Raw genomic sequence first — 16,674 nt, 5'->3', positions numbered from 1 at the left:
AGTAGGTTGACTAAGAACATCTCTAATTTTATTAGCACAAAAACTAGGTTGACCATTAATAAATTTTTCTTTCCAAAATGATTTAGTACAATCTTCGCATAACATTACTCTGGATGTAAAAACATCTTTATACCATCTGAAATCACTTAATGTTGGACAAGTAAGGTTACTAAGTTGATCATGTATTCTAAAATAGATATTAGTAGGTGTACCAATAAAATGTCTAACTATAGTATAGATTAAGGTATTGATACCATCAAGTTTATAATAGCCAATTGTTTCGTCAAATATAGGTAAATCATTTTCATCTTTTTGACTTGCATGTAAAATAGATTTTCTTTGATCTTTAGTAAGATATTTTTCCCACCAAGATTTTAACATACCAGTAAAACCAGAGGTTATTAATGAAACAATTTCAGGTCTAGTATAATCTGGATACTTAAGATAACTATTGGCGACCATGGATAAATGGTTTAATTTTTGGAGGATTTGATCTTCACTAAGACCATCTATATTCCATTCATACAGTTTTTTAGCAGAAACAGAAAATTGATTATTAAGATTGGTTTCTTCATATTGGAGATCAGGAGGAATAGGTCTAGAGTACCAATTTTTTGTAAGAGTTGTAGGATTTACTTTAGGATAAGTAATTCGATTAAGATTAGAAGATTGAAATTGCTGAGCTAAAAGATTAATTTCATTGTCAGATGTGTCGGTTTCTGATTGATGAGAAATAATATCCAGAGTAGGTTGTTGGTTTAATACAGTAAGACATTTTTCAGTTGCAGGAGAAGCGGCTTTTTCATTTGAAAGAGAGGCTAACTTAGTGAATAATTGTTCTATGATTTTAACAGTAGAACTATCCTGAGTGACCAGACTATCTCTTTTGGAACGTTGACTAGGTAAATTAATTAAAGGTTTGTCTAAAGATTGTTTGGAGGAATGACTAGGCGTATATCCATCTAAATTAGTCTCTATTTTATCTAATTATTTTCCAATTGTTTTTAAACATTGATTAGTATAATTGTTTTGTTCAATGACTTTCTTTAATTCATTGTCATTACCAGGTAATTTAAATGGAGAAGCTTGAATAACAAAACCTTGGTGTTCTATAATTATAATACATTGTCTAAACTTATCATGTTTTCACATACGATGTGTTCACACATAGCCATTCCGGAGAACCCCTATGTATCCAATACTGCCTAACCAAAGGACTTACTGAGGACCTGAGACGAAAGATGGGTGGCTAGTGACAAAGTGAAAAGACACATATAAGGTTTTTGACAAATTAAGAGAACTGCAAACAATTGTAGAGAAAAGGAACCTTCGTGTTACTTCGACATCCGGAGTATATAAATACTTACCTGGTAATGGCAACCAATCAAGATCCTTCGTGTTACTTCTTCATTCACTAGACTGCTTCCATCTTATATATATATATATATATAAGATATATATGTGTTTATATATATGTAGAGAGAGAGAGAGAGAGGTAAGGACAATATTGAAATTTGAAGAATAATTTTGGATGACATCAGCCTAAATCTATTTAAATTTGGACGAGTAGATAACAGAAGGCGTTATTTGTATATTAGTTTCAAAAGTAAAGAAAGTTTATATAATTTTTGAAACAATAGGAGAAGTCCGTATAATTATGATAAACTTCAAGAAAGGTTAGCGTAATTTACCCTATTTAAATAATTATGTTATTATAAACTCCAGCACCTAGAGTGTTTTGCAGCGGAATTCGAGTTTTAATCTTTGTTGGTTATAAAACACGTGCAATATAGTTGATAATTTAAAACATGTGGTACAAGGAGAATTCAGTACAATAAAATGGAGAATTTTTGCATCATATGGACTGATTGCGTTCCCCACCCCCCAAAAAAAAAATAAAAAATAAATAAAATAAAAATGAAATTCAAAGCCAAAAGGCCTTTTTTTAGAAATTAAAGCCAAGTTTAGCTATTACAAAATATTTTATTTTTTATTTTTTTATCTTTTTTTTCATCATTTCACCTTTCTACTTTTCTGCATATTTTTTCGTAAAAAGACAAAAAATACACTTATTTAGGTCATCCCAAATGACCCCTAAATGCGCTAAACTAACTTAAATTTTGGGTTTTTTTTTTTTTGTCAGCAAAAGTTTGTTATTAATTATTAATTATTAAACTTATGGGTTGAAACTGTTCACTTTTTATTTTGAGTATATTGATTTTTTGTAATGCATATAAGTTTGTCAGGTTGAGTAACAATTTGTTCAAACTTAACTTAAAAATTTAATGAGTTTAAAATTGTTATCGACTTTGATTTTTTTACATAATAAATTGATTTTAAAAAAAAAACTTTTAATGAATCAAACATAAGTTAAACTTGAGTAGTTTGATTCGTTTAACATTTTACTAACAAATTACTAATGAAAAGAAATATAACTATTGCGTGATTTACAAAATTAAAAGAGACTAGTACAATCATGTTAAAAAAATATAAATTTTCTAAACTTGAAGGAGGTTAGTGTAATTCACCCTAGCAAATTTTGGCAATGAGTAAGCGTATGGCAACAAGAAATGAGTCTATGATTATGTTTGTTTGGACTCTTAGAAGAGATGATTAGATTAAAAATTTGTGGGCTCATCAAAATCGTGTTTGGTTGTGTTAAAATATTATAGGATTATTAGTTCAATTGAACTATTAATCCCCCTTAAAAGTGGGATTAGCATGTCGATTGAGGAGTTGGGATGGTTAATCCATTCTCCTTGGATTGAAATTAAAAAATCATTTTACCCCTTTTTTATATTTAATGAATTTTTAAATAATTTTTATACAAAATTTATATTTTTTAGAATAAAAAATAATAATTATAATATTAAAAAATACAAAAAATAAAAAATAATAATTAATTTAATATATTAATACTATCTATAGTATTATTAATTTGATGGTGTACAAACCATCATTCCTTATCTATCTCCAATTTAATACTACCAGACTAATAATTTTCTTATTCAATCACATCATATTCTTAATCCCCCCCATCCTATAAAGCTAAACAAGCATGACCTATGTGTGTGGTATAAGAGCAACTCTTTTCAATTAAGATTTTACTTTATGAGTCCACGAAATTCGTGATTGGCATTCAAATCGTTTATTTCATAAATCAAAAACAAAAGAATATATATACATATATATAATTTGATTAACATTGATAGACATATTAATTAAAATTAATAATAAATATGATCTTGATTTAAATTATTTATTTTATAAAATAAAATATAATAAATTAATATATTTATTAATATCCGATTAATTTATATATATATATATATATATATATGTTACTACTTCAAAATCTACCTAATAATCATTTTGAATCACCACCACGAACTAAAATCTTGAAAGGTATAAAGAGGGTGGAGCCAGTGAAGAGCTACTCCCGTGCGGCATGGTATCCATCTTACGATCGAAGAGGGCATTGACAGCAGCGTAGAAGCAACGCTTTCTACGCTCCCCAAATCCACCCTCCTCCTCTTTTCCTATCAGATATCATAATATATAGATATATGCATTTGATGTGTCTGTATCACATTTAGGCACGCCTCTTATGTACATCAAATCACGAATCACAAACAATACATGAAGACGACAAATCTGACCGAAAAGAAAGAAAAAGGAAAATTGAAAGACACCACCACTTGTACTCTTTAAGGGGTTGTTTAGATGTTATTTATAAGTATCTCTTCTAACTTTTTATAAAATATGAGTTAAGTTTAAAATGATATAATAAAAAAATTATATCATTTAAATAAGATAATATAATTTAAATAAAATATTAATTTTTTAATTTTTTTTACTTTTTTAAAATATCTCAAACAAAGCATACATGTGCGTCATATATTTTATAATTTAAAAATAATAATATAATTTTAATATTTTAAATTATAATTAAAAAATTATATAGCTGTATACCCTTTTTAGAGGGCAACAAGACAAACACATTCTCACCCACATGTCCCTCCTTCCTTCTCCAACAGACGTGAGCCATGACGATTTCTCACTTTCCATATTCCTCCCTCTAACCCGAACCTCACAGACATAATATGAATTGATGTATGTGTCATGTCTATATAATCATCCTCCTCCTCACTTTCTTTTCCACTCGTATGAGGAAAAACCCTCCTCAATATCAAATATTGCCTGTTCAATAATTGTGGCGGTAAAGTCTTTCTAATCATTTTTACCAACAAATCCTATCTGGGTTTGATTACGGGTTTTGTCAATCTTGTTTCGTTTCCAATGCTTTCTTTCTTTTTCTTTTCTTTTTTTTTCTTTCCTTTTTTGTTTATTCCTTGACATTCTAATCTCTTCTTCTTTTATTCTCTTCCATTGATTTTTTTTTTTTTTTTTTTGGGAACAAGCAAATGGTTGTTCTGCAATTTATGATGTCTTTCTCTCACTATACGTATATATGTAGATGCATATATTATACCCATGAAACTCTTTATCATGTCTTTCTTCTCTTTTCTCAGTGTTGAAACTTTTGGAATTGGAGCGTTTTGGTTTAATGTGGATGAATGTGCAGAAAGCTCTGCCAAAAAAGGTTTGACAGGAGAATCAAAAAAAGGCCCTGCATTTTTTGGCCACTTTCGGTATGTTGTCGGTGCTTTGAGTTTTGATTCTTGAACTACTTTTTGTAAGCTTCTTTGTAGAGAGAGAAGAATCTGACAACACCACCCACAAACCATGTTATATCTTCTCTCTCTCTCTCTCTCTATGCTCAATGAGAGAGCATTCCTAGTTTTAAATCAATTCCATTAAAGAAGCCTTTCAATCTTTGCAATAGTGGTTAAGCTTTTCTACTTCTTCTTTCTCATGGTAAACAAGGAGGTTTTAGTTCATTATCTCAATTAGTCATTATATACGTTTTACTCTGTTTAGACCCTACAATGATCTAATAAAAAATATAATTTTTTTATCTTCTGAATACATTTCTTGTGTGAAATTGCAGAGTTTGCTGGGGGGAAAGAAAAAAAAAAGTACTGAGAAAAAGAAATGGAGGGCCTGTGGACTGTGTTTTGTGGAAAATCTGATTGTTCGGCTGTCAATGGAACGCCTTGCGACACTGATTTTTCAATGGTGACACAACCTTTGTCATGTGTCAACCATGCATTGATCATTTGCTTTGATGCATTGCTCTTGATTATGCTCTTATTCAATGTGATTCAGAAGAAATCATCAAAGTCTGCATACTTTCCGGGCCACGTTCATGGAAATTCACGTTTGCAGATTATAACTGCCGTTTTTAATGGTGTTTTGGGATTGTTATACCTGGGCTTTGGTATTTGGATGTTAGAGGAGAGGTTAAGGTTGTCCCATACTGTTTTACCTCTACATTGGTGGTTTCTAGTTCTGTTTCATGGATTCACATGGTTGTCATTGGGCTTAACCGTAAGCCTTAGAGGAAAACATTTTCCAAAAGGTCCGTTGAGGCTTTTGTCAATTCTTGCCTTCGTGTTTGCCGGAATTGTTTTTGGTTTGTCAGTCTTTGCTGCCCTTTCCAACAAACAAGTGTCAACTAAGGTAGCTTTAGATGTCCTTTCTTTTGTTGGAGCAATATTATTGTTAGTATGCACTTACAAGGGCTACAAATATGAAGAAATTGATGAGACTGGTTACACCCCCTTGAATGGTGAGGCCAATGGAAGCACTAAAACTGAGCCTGTTACCATAAATCCATTTTCCAAAGCTGGGTTTTTAAGTATTATGTCGTTTTGGTGGTTGAACCCATTGATGAAAAGGGGCAAGGAGAAAACTCTTAACAATGAAGATATACCCAAATTGCGTGAGGAAGATCGAGCAGAAGCGTGTTACTTGCTATTCATGGAGCAACTTAATAAGCAAAAACAAATTGATCCGTCATCTCAACCTTCAATTTGGAGGACAATAGTTATATGCCACTGGACGGAGATTTTAGTGTCTGGTTTCTTTGCACTACTAAAGATCATTACCATCTCTGCTGGTCCACTGCTTCTCAATGCTTTCATTGAAGTAGCTGAAGGTAACGAAAGTTTTAAATATGAGGGATATGTGTTGGCCATTTCTCTTTTCTTTTCAAAGAGCATAGAGTCCTTGGCGCAAAGGCAGTGGTACTTTCGAAGCAGACTTATTGGTCTAAAAGTAAGGTCTTTGCTAACAGCAGCCATTTATAAGAAGCAATTAAGACTATCCAATGCTGCTAAGGCCACACACTCAGCTGGCGAGATAATGAACTATGTTTCCACAGATGCTTATCGGATTGGAGAGTTTCCTTATTGGTTTCATCAAACTTGGACTACAAGCCTCCAGCTCTGCTTTGCTTTGATAATCTTGTTTCGTGCAGTAGGGCTTGCGACTATTGCAGCCTTGGTGGTGATAATTCTCACAGTGCTTTGCAATACTCCCCTCGCTAAATTACAGCATAAATTCCAGTCTAGGCTCATGGTGGCCCAAGATGAGCGGCTCAAGGCTAGTTCAGAGGCTCTCGTGAGCATGAAAGTTTTGAAACTATATGCGTGGGAAAGTCATTTCAAGAATGTCATCGAAAACTTGAGGAAAGTAGAATATAAATGGTTATCAGCAGTTCAGTTGCGTAAATCATACAATAGCTTTCTCTTTTGGTCTTCCCCTGTATTGGTCTCAACCGCCACTTTTGGGGCTTGCTACTTTCTTGGAGTACCTTTATATGCTAGTAATGTTTTTACATTTGTAGCAACTTTACGTCTTGTTCAGGAACCTGTTAGATCTATCCCTGATGTAATTGGGGTGGTCATTCAAGCAAACGTGGCGTTTTCGAGGATTGTGAATTTTCTTGAGGCACCTGAGCTGGAGAATAAAAATACCCGGAAAAAATGCAACATGGAAATGAAAGACTACAACATCTTCATTAAATCTGCCAATCTATCATGGGAAGAGAATCCATCGAAGCCCACACTTAGAAATATTAATTTAGAGGTTCGACCTGGTGAAAAGGTGGCCATATGTGGAGAGGTCGGTTCAGGCAAATCAACTCTTCTCGCTGCAATCCTAGGCGAGGTTCCAAATGTCCAGGGAGCTGTAAGATCTTACTCCTTGCTTCTTTTCATTCATAGTTAATGAGTACATCTTAAGTACACAAACAATTGAATTTCTTTTTATATTAATCCTGTACAAACAATCTTAGCATGTCTTGTCTTGTCCTGTTATATGAAAATATGTGAATTTGGTTCCATTTGCTCTATTCTGCAGATTCAAGTATATGGGACTGTTGCCTATGTTTCTCAGTCAGCTTGGATCCAGACAGGGACTATACGAGAAAATATTTTATTTGGATCAGCCTTGGATAATCAGAGATACCAAGATACATTAGAGAAGTGCTCTTTGGTGAAGGACCTCGAGTTGTTACCCCACGGAGATCTCACTGAAATAGGGGAAAGAGGTGTTAATCTCAGTGGTGGTCAGAAGCAGCGAATCCAACTTGCCCGTGCACTGTATCAGGATGCTGATATATATCTCTTGGACGATCCATTCAGTGCCGTTGATGCACACACTGCCACAAGCCTATTTAATGTAACTACCTTTTGACTACTGTTGTGTTGCTCCATTATGTTCCAGTTTGGACGCTATCATATGCTGAAAGCTCGCTTGATTTTGATAGGAATATGTTATGGAAGCTCTTTCAGGGAAGACAGTCTTACTCGTGACACACCAAGTGGATTTTCTTCCAGCATTCAATTCTGTTTTGGTCAGTTTATTTTCCATTTTAGAAGCTTTCTTTACACTATTCTTCATAAATTCTTTTTGTTGCATTCTTGGTGCAATTCATATTAGTTAAATGTCGATTGTGTTTAATTCTCATGTGGTGAGTAGAGAGGAGTGGATTTTATTACATTATCAGATAATGTGATTAGTGAATTCCATCCAATTTGTAACACATTAGCTGTTAAAAAATTTGAATATCCAACCACGATGGCATAGCCTTAAAATGAAACCAATTTTCTTTTCCCATGAAATGGTGACTTTTTTTGACACTTCTACACATTTTGTGTGCATAGCCAAGTGAACATTCAATTTTGTTAACATTCATCACTTCTACACAATTCAGTTGTAATAAAGTTCACTTTTGTTGACAGTTGATGTTAGATGGAGAAATCCTACATGCTGCTCCTTATCACGAGTTATTGGCATCGAGTCAAGAATTTCAGGACCTTGTCAATGCACACAAAGAGACTGCTGGCTCCGAAAGGGTTGTAGAGGTATCCAAGAAGTCTAAAACTCCAGCCAAAGAGATCAAGAAGACACATATCGAGAAGAAATCTAAAGCATCTGAAGGTGATCAGTTGATTAAACAAGAAGAGAGAGAAGTAGGAGACATTGGATTGAAGCCCTATATACAGTATTTAAATCAGAACAGAGGCTACTTGTTTTTCTCCATGGCTGCTCTTTGTCACCTTACATTTGTGATTGGTCAGATACTACAGAACTCTTGGATGGCTGCAAATGTTGAAAATCCTCAAGTTAGCACATTGCAATTGATTACAGTTTACTTGGCAATTGGATTTACCTCGACAATATTTTTGCTCGGTAGATCTCTATCCACAGTTGCTTTGGGTCTGCAATCATCAAAATCTTTGTTTTCACAGTTATTAAACTCCCTTTTTCGTGCGCCCATGTCATTTTATGATTCTACGCCTCTGGGAAGGATACTGAGTCGAGTAAGTGTCTCAAACACTAAGTATGAATTGTGTTTTGGCATATCAAGGATATTCATGAAACTAGCTTTCCTAATCTTCACTTTTTTTTTTTTTTTTTCCTTTCATGTAGGTGTCATCTGATTTGAGTATTGTTGATCTTGATGTTCCATTTAGCTTTATCTTCTGTGTTGGGGCTACCACAAATGCGTATTCTAATCTTGCGGTGTTAGCTGTTGTTACTTGGCCAGTCCTGTTTGTCTCCGTACCAATGGTTCTTTTTGCAATTCGCATACAGGTAATCCTTAGGAGGTTCTTTAACAAGGAATATTTTCTGCTATTTAAATCTCCTACATAATATGACAATTGGATATGAAAGAAATTTAGTAAGCAAGCGTTGACAGGAGATTTAGGATTTTTTTGGCAATTGGTGTTATTAATGATCATAGTTGTTAAAATCATGACTCACAATTCAAAGCTTATAATTTGAGTCGGTTCAAGCCCTTATCAATACAAAGTGGTTGGGTGAATTGGTATGTGAACCGATGAATCAACGGAAGTAGAAAAACAAATTAAATACAATCAATGTTGCAGAAACTTAATGAAGCAGAAGGTGATAATTCTTGTGTCCTGCTGCTTCTTTTTCCTCCTTATGAGTGGATTTGTCACTCTGCATGTGTTAAATCTCAAATCTCAACTACTAAAATTGTTGGAAACTTGCATTATTCACAGAGATACTACTTTGCCACTGCGAAAGAATTGATGCGGCTCAATGGCACAACCAAGTCTTTGGTAGCAAACCATCTCGCTGAGTCCATAGCAGGATCCATGACAATAAGAGCTTTTGAGGAGGAAGATCGGTTCTTTGTGAAGAATCTTGACCTCATTGATGTAAATGCTAGTCCATTTTTCCACAGTTTTGCAGCAAATGAGTGGTTGATCCAGCGGCTCGAAACACTTACTGCAGTTGTTCTCTCCTCATCAGCACTGTGCATGGTTTTGCTCCCTTCCGGAACTTTCAGCTCTGGTGGGTATTTATCTAATTTTCCTTTACTGTTATCATTGCTATATCCCAAACAAATTAGGGTGCATCGGTGTGTTTGGTTTGGGTTTTTTGAATTAAGTTTTTTGAAAATTAAATTTTTTAGTTTTCATGTTTTTTTATTTTTAGTGAATATTTTTAAAATTTTAAACATTTTTTTTACTTTTTTAGATGCACCTTACTTAGATGTATTTAAAAAGTAAAAAATTTGCGAAAAAATATTTTTAAAAAATAATAAATACATAAAAATACAAAAAATGTACTGAATTCTCGTATTTTTCTTGTATTTTTGGCATTTAGTGAATTTTTAAAAGGTTTTTTTCAATTTTTTTTTACTTTTTAGGTATATTTATGTTCGGTATGTCTAAAAATTAAAAAAAATTACTCAAAATATTTAAAAAATTCAGTAAAAATAAAAAAACACGAAAAATAAAAAAGTAAAATTTTTTGAAAAGTGTTTTTGAAAAATGATAACCAAGCAAGGATTAATCTCAAATTTACAGATATATAGATTGTTGAGACATAAGGGGAAAGAAGAGAAAGTAAGGTGGAAATAGATAGCATAGACTAATATTAAAGACAAAAAATAGATATGAACAAGAAAAAAATAGTGTGCTCTATAAATTGCAAATCTGTTGGAAATGAATTAATAGAATAATAAATATAATGGCCGCAATTGATTCTTTATACGATGTTTCTCATTACCTTGTGTTATTTTTGCAGGATTTATTGGAATGGCTTTGTCCTATGGTCTCTCATTGAACATGTCCTTTGTTATGTCCATTCAAAACCAGTGCACTCTAGCAAATTACATAATTTCTGTGGAAAGGCTCAACCAATATATGCACATACCAAGTGAAGCTCCAGAAGTGATAGAAGAGAACCGACCCCCTGTCAATTGGCCAACTGCGGGTAAAGTGGAGATTCAAGATTTGCAGGTAAATTTTTTGTGCACTTGCATTTAAACTGACGAAGGATAGTAGCACACTGACTGAGAAATATATACATGATGTCAAAACAGATCAGATATAGGCCTGATGCACCGCTTGTTCTTCGTGGGATAAGTTGCACATTTGAAGGAGGGCACAAAATTGGTATTGTTGGAAGAACTGGCAGTGGGAAGACAACTCTGATAGGTGCTTTATTTCGTCTAGTGGAGCCTGTAGGGGGCAAGATTGTGGTAGACGGAATTGACATATCTACGCTTGGACTTCATGATTTAAGGTCACGTTTTGGGATTATACCTCAAGATCCTACTCTTTTTAATGGAACCGTGAGATACAATTTGGATCCCTTATCTCAACATACCGATCACGAAATATGGGAGGTAATTTCTTAATCCTTTGTTGTGTACATGTTGTGTGTGGTGTAGTATTAGCATTAGGAAGGTTATCGATCTATTGACTCAGAACAATGATTACATTAAGAAAAGGTCTTCTTTTTTATTTGTGTTAGCTAGCTATTTCTAACCATATGATATTTTTTATTATTTTAAAAGGCTCTTGGGAAGTGTCAGCTCAGAGATGCTGTTGTGGAGAAAGAAGATGGCCTAGACTCCTTGGGTGAGAAGCCAAAATTTTAACACTCAGATCCATTTACCTTTTCCGAGTAAATTTAACATTCAGATCCTCTCTCTCTCTCTCTTTCTCTCTCTCTTCCTAAATTCAGTTGCGGATGATGGTTCGAATTGGAGCATGGGACAGAGGCAACTGTTTTGCTTGGGGCGTGCCCTATTGAGGAGAAGCAAGATATTGGTGCTCGACGAAGCTACTGCATCAATTGACAATGCAACCGATTTGATTTTACAAAGAACCATCAGGACTGAGTTTGCGGACTGCACAGTGATCACCGTGGCCCATAGAATACCAACTGTGATGGATTGCACGATGGTTCTGGCTGTGAGCGATGGTGAGTGTTTTTGGTCCTTTTCAATCAATCCTCACCTAATAGCAGTTCCTGCAATTACTCTCATTTTGGAGCCTTCTGGAATTCTGAAGCCAATGTTTTATATTCTTTTTACAGGAAAATTGGTAGAGTATGATGAGCCAATGAAGTTAATGAAAACAGAAGGTTCACTGTTTGGGCGACTTGTCAAGGAATACTGGTCTCATTATCACTCTGCAGAATCTCATTGATGCTTGCCGGTACTCATATGTGGCGATTCTACCAGTATCATGTTTGAAAATCCCATCTTTTCACAGTCAGTCCATGCCCTGAGGTTGGAAGGTTTGCATCATATAGATAGCCAGTGAAAACTATGAACTCTCAAGAGCCTTTCTAAATTGGGTTTGAGGGATCAGAAGGAGGAAAAGTTGGACAGTAAAGGGTAGAAACTGTCAAGTGGGATGGGTGTATATATAGTATTAGAATAACAATGGAGACCCTTTTAAAATGGAATAGGTTGGGGACCGGAAAATCCTATCCCATTTTGCCATTGTGTGTAATGTATCTTGCTGTATTCGGTGGGTGTTGTGCACCCATTTTTGGTAAGGCAGTGTAGGTTATCATTTATCTCAACACAACATTGCTTTGGAATGCATTCTTCAGCCTTTTTGCAGACTCACTCTTTGCTACATGCTCGTTCTTAAACACAACATTGCTTTGGAATGCATTCTTTAGCCTTTCTGCAGACTCACTCTTTCCTACATGCTCTGTCTTAAGGCTTTCTGCCGACTCACTTTTGTTAATGCCACATTTCTTTTCACTCAATTATTTGAATTGTTCTTTTATTGTATATATACTGAATGTGCTTTGGTGATCCAGCCAATCAATAGGACAGACAGAGCAGACTCCCAAGACTAACCTAGGATCTTGATGTTAAATATATTCATTTCTGATAAACAACCGGGCATTATGGATTAACTGCATAATCCCTGTTGTGAACATTTTCCAAATTTATTAGACAACGTTTGCACAGGCATTCTTGGACAATTGAATGAAAAAACTCTTAACCTAAGGGTTACAAAAAACATAACAAAAGAAACAGCCTGCCAACAAAGAGCATTCCTGCCCTTTCATCGGCCTATCCATCCTTCCCATACATATCTTTTACCAAATAACTGACTTTCTAACTTTCCAATCTTAAGCAATCAAATTCCTCCCCCTTCCCTTCATTTTAGGATGGAAGAACCACGGACAGGATAGAAGTTAGGGAAGGATAGAATATTATTAGCTAGGTGACGGAATAAAATAATGGCTGCGGGGACTGGGGAGCCCTCCTGTTTCCTTGCAATAAATAGAAAGCTCCCACAACCACAACAAAATTGGTAATGACATCTTCAAACAAGCACTACTGAAAAAAGGTCCCCGTCATTACATTTTCAATGTACTTAATATTATTAACGACTAGAAGGAAACAAGAATATCCTAAATGATTGATTGAATTCCATAAGCATTTTCCGTATTTCCAATAAGTGTTTCTGTTGACATTATGGTAAAGCCAATCAACATAAACCAGAAATTTTATTTTGACATGGTTTACTTTACAGGATTGATGATTAAAAAGGAACATACTGAATATATGATTGATACTAGCAAAATAAATTACATGAGAAGAGCAGAAAGTAACAAATATTGAAAGATGAACTAACACTGCAACTGTGGAGTCTTTCTAGTGATGGCAGGAAGGAAAACCATGAATACTAAACAAAAATTGACTCTCGTGTTATCCTCCTTATGGTCCTCCAAGAATGGCATTCTCAATATCCTCTCTACTCAGTGCATAACTGAATCTTCTCTCTACATCTTTTTCAAGATTTCCAGGTCCACTCTTCAGGTACCTGCATTTCAAATAGTAATCCTGGATGGTGGGTGAAAATTTTAAAAACGAAGCTGGAGGAATATGAATAATAAGATATAGGGTGGCCTATTGCCAGGGAAAATTTTGTGACATGATGAGAATGCTCCAAATCAAGTACATTATTATATCTTGGCGGGGCACTTTTCCCCTTCCACAATTTTTTAGCCTGGGAAATAGGGCTACCCTAAGATATATTCACTTCCTGGTTTCCTTATATTTACAATAAATAATAAATAAATATAAAAAATAAACAAATGAAACTGATATATCATACGTTAACTAAACACCAAATCAAAACAAGGAGAACTGATTTTTAGGATATAAATTCATCATGTGGAGTTAAGTATTTAACAAACTTTCCATTCATGAATTTTTAAATGGATTATTTAGACCTTTTTTCACCTTGTGTATATTTTGGGTAGGTTAAGTGACCATATAAGGGGTGCAGTTCTATGCAACAATGGTTTGCTTTTAGTATCCAGAAGAAAACTGGCCCTACCATTTTCTTAAAAAAATAATTAGAAGTTCTATTTCCATAGCCATGATGAGAAGACCTATAGGCAACAATCACATATATGGGACAACATATGCGAGTGTGAGGCTGTAGTGGATACATCATACAGCCATAATGGCTTTGAAAATAGCCTCTGCCTGAACAAATATACACCTACAACGATAACAACAATAACCGACACTAGAAACCGATTCAAGCCAAAGTTTCCACATATTTTCCATTTGACACACGAGTTTTGAGGCTATAGATCCAGTCAGGCAAACAATGGCAATTAGGAACAAGGCTACAAAAATTATGCAAGCTAAAGTTTCCAATCATACTTTTTCCATCCATACCTTCCGGCAGACTGTTAACCTGATTTTAATAGGTTTCTGGATTATATCAAAAATTAATTATTGGAAAACCTTCTAAGAAAAACTCAAACATGCATAATTTTTTGTAAAATACAAGAAGTCAAAAAGAAAAATTTTGGCATCCTCCTTTTTCTCAGTTATGATCTTTTTGGTTGGAAGATGAAGATGAAGATAATGATACCATAAATAGTAAAAAACATGCATCTTATGTGATCTTTCAACAAAACTAATACATCCACCAATGAATTTTGAATCACTCATTTGGGAATAGACAATTTTAGTAACTTTTTGACTTTTTACAAAAAGATGTGCAGAAAAGTAGAATGAGTGATGTGACAACTTATAATGATTTTTTAACTTTTTGACTAAAATACTTAGTTGGTATGGAAAATAATCTACAAACAGATATTTTATACATAAAACTCATTTAGATTGATGTGGAAGTGGCATATTTTAAAATTATAGCCATGTAGTGGATGTTTTGATTTGGAATGCATGGATCACAAGATGCCACATCATTCTATACACAAATTCTATTTGTATATCATTACTCTATAAGTATTATTGATCAAAGAAGTTTTACTGACCAAAACATGCTTTATTTTTATCAGCATGCACTTTCGCAAATTATTGATCCAGGGTAAAAAATAGGGACTTTTCAATAAAAATAGTGACTATTTACAAATTCTAGTAGATAAAGACTGTGCATGCAGAAGCCAGTTCATTAGCAACCAACCAACAATACCCAACAATAAAAAAAATTTCTTTCTTTCCCATTTAAAAAAAAAATAAAAATCCAAAACATAACTTTCTTTGCAAACGTCTGGAAAACAAAATCCTAATTTAGTCAATCAACTGCCAAAACACTGAAATGAAGGTCAAGGTCTTGAATCGATCAATGAATAGTGTAGATAGGGCGCAATTGATTGACTAAATTAGGAGCCCTATCTACACTATTCATTGATCGATTCAAGACCTTAATTCATTTGAGACACTGAAATGTGAAAAGCTACACACACTATCAATCAAACAGTAATTTGTGGCATGAAAATGACACAAGTAAAATTCACAAGCCATCACCCACCAGAGCCCTCTTCTGAATAATACGAAAACAAATCCGCAAAAACAAACTCCACAAAATCCTAAATTCACCACTAACTTGGGACTAAACAACACAAAATCAGAGAGACATGGATTGAACAACACCAAAGCAAGCGCAAAAAACCTTAAAAACTTGAACTTCAACAATTTATATATATATATATATATATATATATATATATATATATATATATATATATATATATATATATATATACCTTATATAGAGGTCGGTGACATCAAGAGAAAGATGAGCGTGCCAATCGGGGTTTTCGACGAACCAAAGAGCTCGATCGTCTTTACTCTGGAAAAACCCTAATTGCTTCAACCAGGCCTCAACGCAAGGTAAGCTGTGAGAGTACAAAGGCTCCTTCTTGTCAGGTAGCCTCTTGAGCCACTCGTCGTCTTCTTCTGCAGCAGAGACCTCTGCTTCTTCGGACGACTTTGACAAAACTAGGGTTTTTCTTCTCCTTCTTCTTGCCGATGCTGGGCAAGAAGAAGAAGTAGGGAATTTGACGAAAGGTGAAGCGTATAAAGTGGAAAATCTCGAAACAGTGGATGGAGTTGTTGAGGAAATCGAAGAAGAGGGTGGAGAGATGTCTGTGAGTGTGGAGATAAATTTAGAGAGAGAAATGGCGGACATTTTGTTCGTGGATTTTGATGTAGGTAGAGAAATAGTGAAGAGATTATTATGAATTATTATTAACTGCTAAGATTCTCATGCCATACCATACTAGAAGAAGAGGAAGAAGACAGTGGGAGTTGGGATAGGGTCTCAACTTTCTTTTCTTTTGAGCAGAGAGGATTAAGAAGTGAGAAGGAAAATACGACGTCGTTCGTTTCGCTGCGGATGGTCACTGCCTGATTATCTCGAGTTGATTATCTCGAATAGGGGTGATTGTAAATATACTTATCCGCTCAAATCGACCGTACTGAATCGATTTGTCTCATTTTGAATGAATGCGTGATGATAAATAGGCGGTTGTAAATTGATTTTTTTCAATTTGCCTAGTTTTGGATGGATGATAGATTTGAGATTCATTTGGCCGTAACCGAACCGCCAAACCGCGAGCACCCTAGTAATTTGTAAGACTTTGTGTTTTCAATTTGTTTAGATATTCTGTTTATATTTTTAATTGAAAAAGAGTTTAAATATT

At 34.3% G+C, this 16,674-nt stretch overlaps 2 protein-coding genes across 4 annotated transcripts; one reads left to right on the top strand and one right to left on the bottom strand.

Annotated features, from left to right (window-relative positions):
- Positions 1 to 3,989: 3,989 nt before the first annotated feature.
- On the top strand, positions 3,990 to 12,459 carry LOC114321371 (ABC transporter C family member 10). 3 transcript variants are annotated; one of them, XM_028268543.2, is made up of 13 exons: positions 3,990 to 4,219; positions 4,533 to 4,652; positions 5,012 to 7,095; positions 7,267 to 7,587; positions 7,676 to 7,762; positions 8,151 to 8,732; positions 8,842 to 9,006; positions 9,441 to 9,735; positions 10,474 to 10,688; positions 10,772 to 11,077; positions 11,249 to 11,312; positions 11,419 to 11,658; positions 11,773 to 12,459. In XM_028268543.2, exons 3-13 carry the CDS (start codon positions 5,056 to 5,058, stop codon positions 11,883 to 11,885), a joined length of 4,428 nt encoding a protein of 1,475 aa, XP_028124344.2. In that variant the 5' UTR covers positions 3,990 to 4,219; positions 4,533 to 4,652; positions 5,012 to 5,055; the 3' UTR covers positions 11,886 to 12,459. The 3 variants fall into 3 exon arrangements, with proteins under 3 accessions (XP_028124344.2, XP_082739410.1, XP_082739403.1); XM_082883284.1 differs by having other exon boundaries at positions 4,533 to 4,878; XM_082883277.1 differs by lacking the exon at positions 3,990 to 4,219 and having other exon boundaries at positions 4,513 to 4,652.
- Positions 12,460 to 13,184: 725 nt separating this feature from the next.
- On the bottom strand, positions 13,185 to 16,398 carry LOC114321372 (tRNA dimethylallyltransferase). Its single transcript, XM_028268545.2, has 2 exons — positions 15,736 to 16,398; positions 13,185 to 13,529 (listed from the first exon to the last, which is right to left on the bottom strand). Exons 1-2 carry the CDS (start codon positions 16,158 to 16,160, stop codon positions 13,424 to 13,426), a joined length of 531 nt encoding a protein of 176 aa, XP_028124346.1. The 5' UTR covers positions 16,161 to 16,398; the 3' UTR covers positions 13,185 to 13,423.
- Positions 16,399 to 16,674: the final 276 nt, after the last annotated feature.

This window comes from Camellia sinensis, chromosome 1 (genome assembly GCF_055761805.1).
Source record: "Camellia sinensis isolate YWXY chromosome 1, ASM5576180v1, whole genome shotgun sequence".
NCBI classification, from domain to species: Eukaryota; Viridiplantae; Streptophyta; class Magnoliopsida; order Ericales; family Theaceae; genus Camellia; species Camellia sinensis.
The sequence above is the reverse complement of the archived record's forward strand: the minus strand, read 5'-3'. Positions and strand labels throughout refer to the sequence as shown.

Coding starts and splice junctions, on each gene's coding strand:
- LOC114321371 (XM_028268543.2), top strand. CDS start 5,056: ATGGAGGGCCTGTGGACTGTGTTTTGTGGAAAATCTGATTGTTCGGCT. Junction 7,096..7,266: donor TTCCAAATGTCCAGGGAGCT/GTAAGATCTTAC, acceptor TCTATTCTGCAG/ATTCAAGTATATGGGACTGT. Junction 11,078..11,248: donor CCGATCACGAAATATGGGAG/GTAATTTCTTAA, acceptor TTATTTTAAAAG/GCTCTTGGGAAGTGTCAGCT.
- LOC114321372 (XM_028268545.2), bottom strand. CDS start 16,160: ATGTCCGCCATTTCTCTCTCTAAATTTATCTCCACACTCACAGACATC. Junction 13,530..15,735: donor GTCACCGACCTCTATATAAG/GTATATATATAT, acceptor TTTGAAATGCAG/GTACCTGAAGAGTGGACCTG.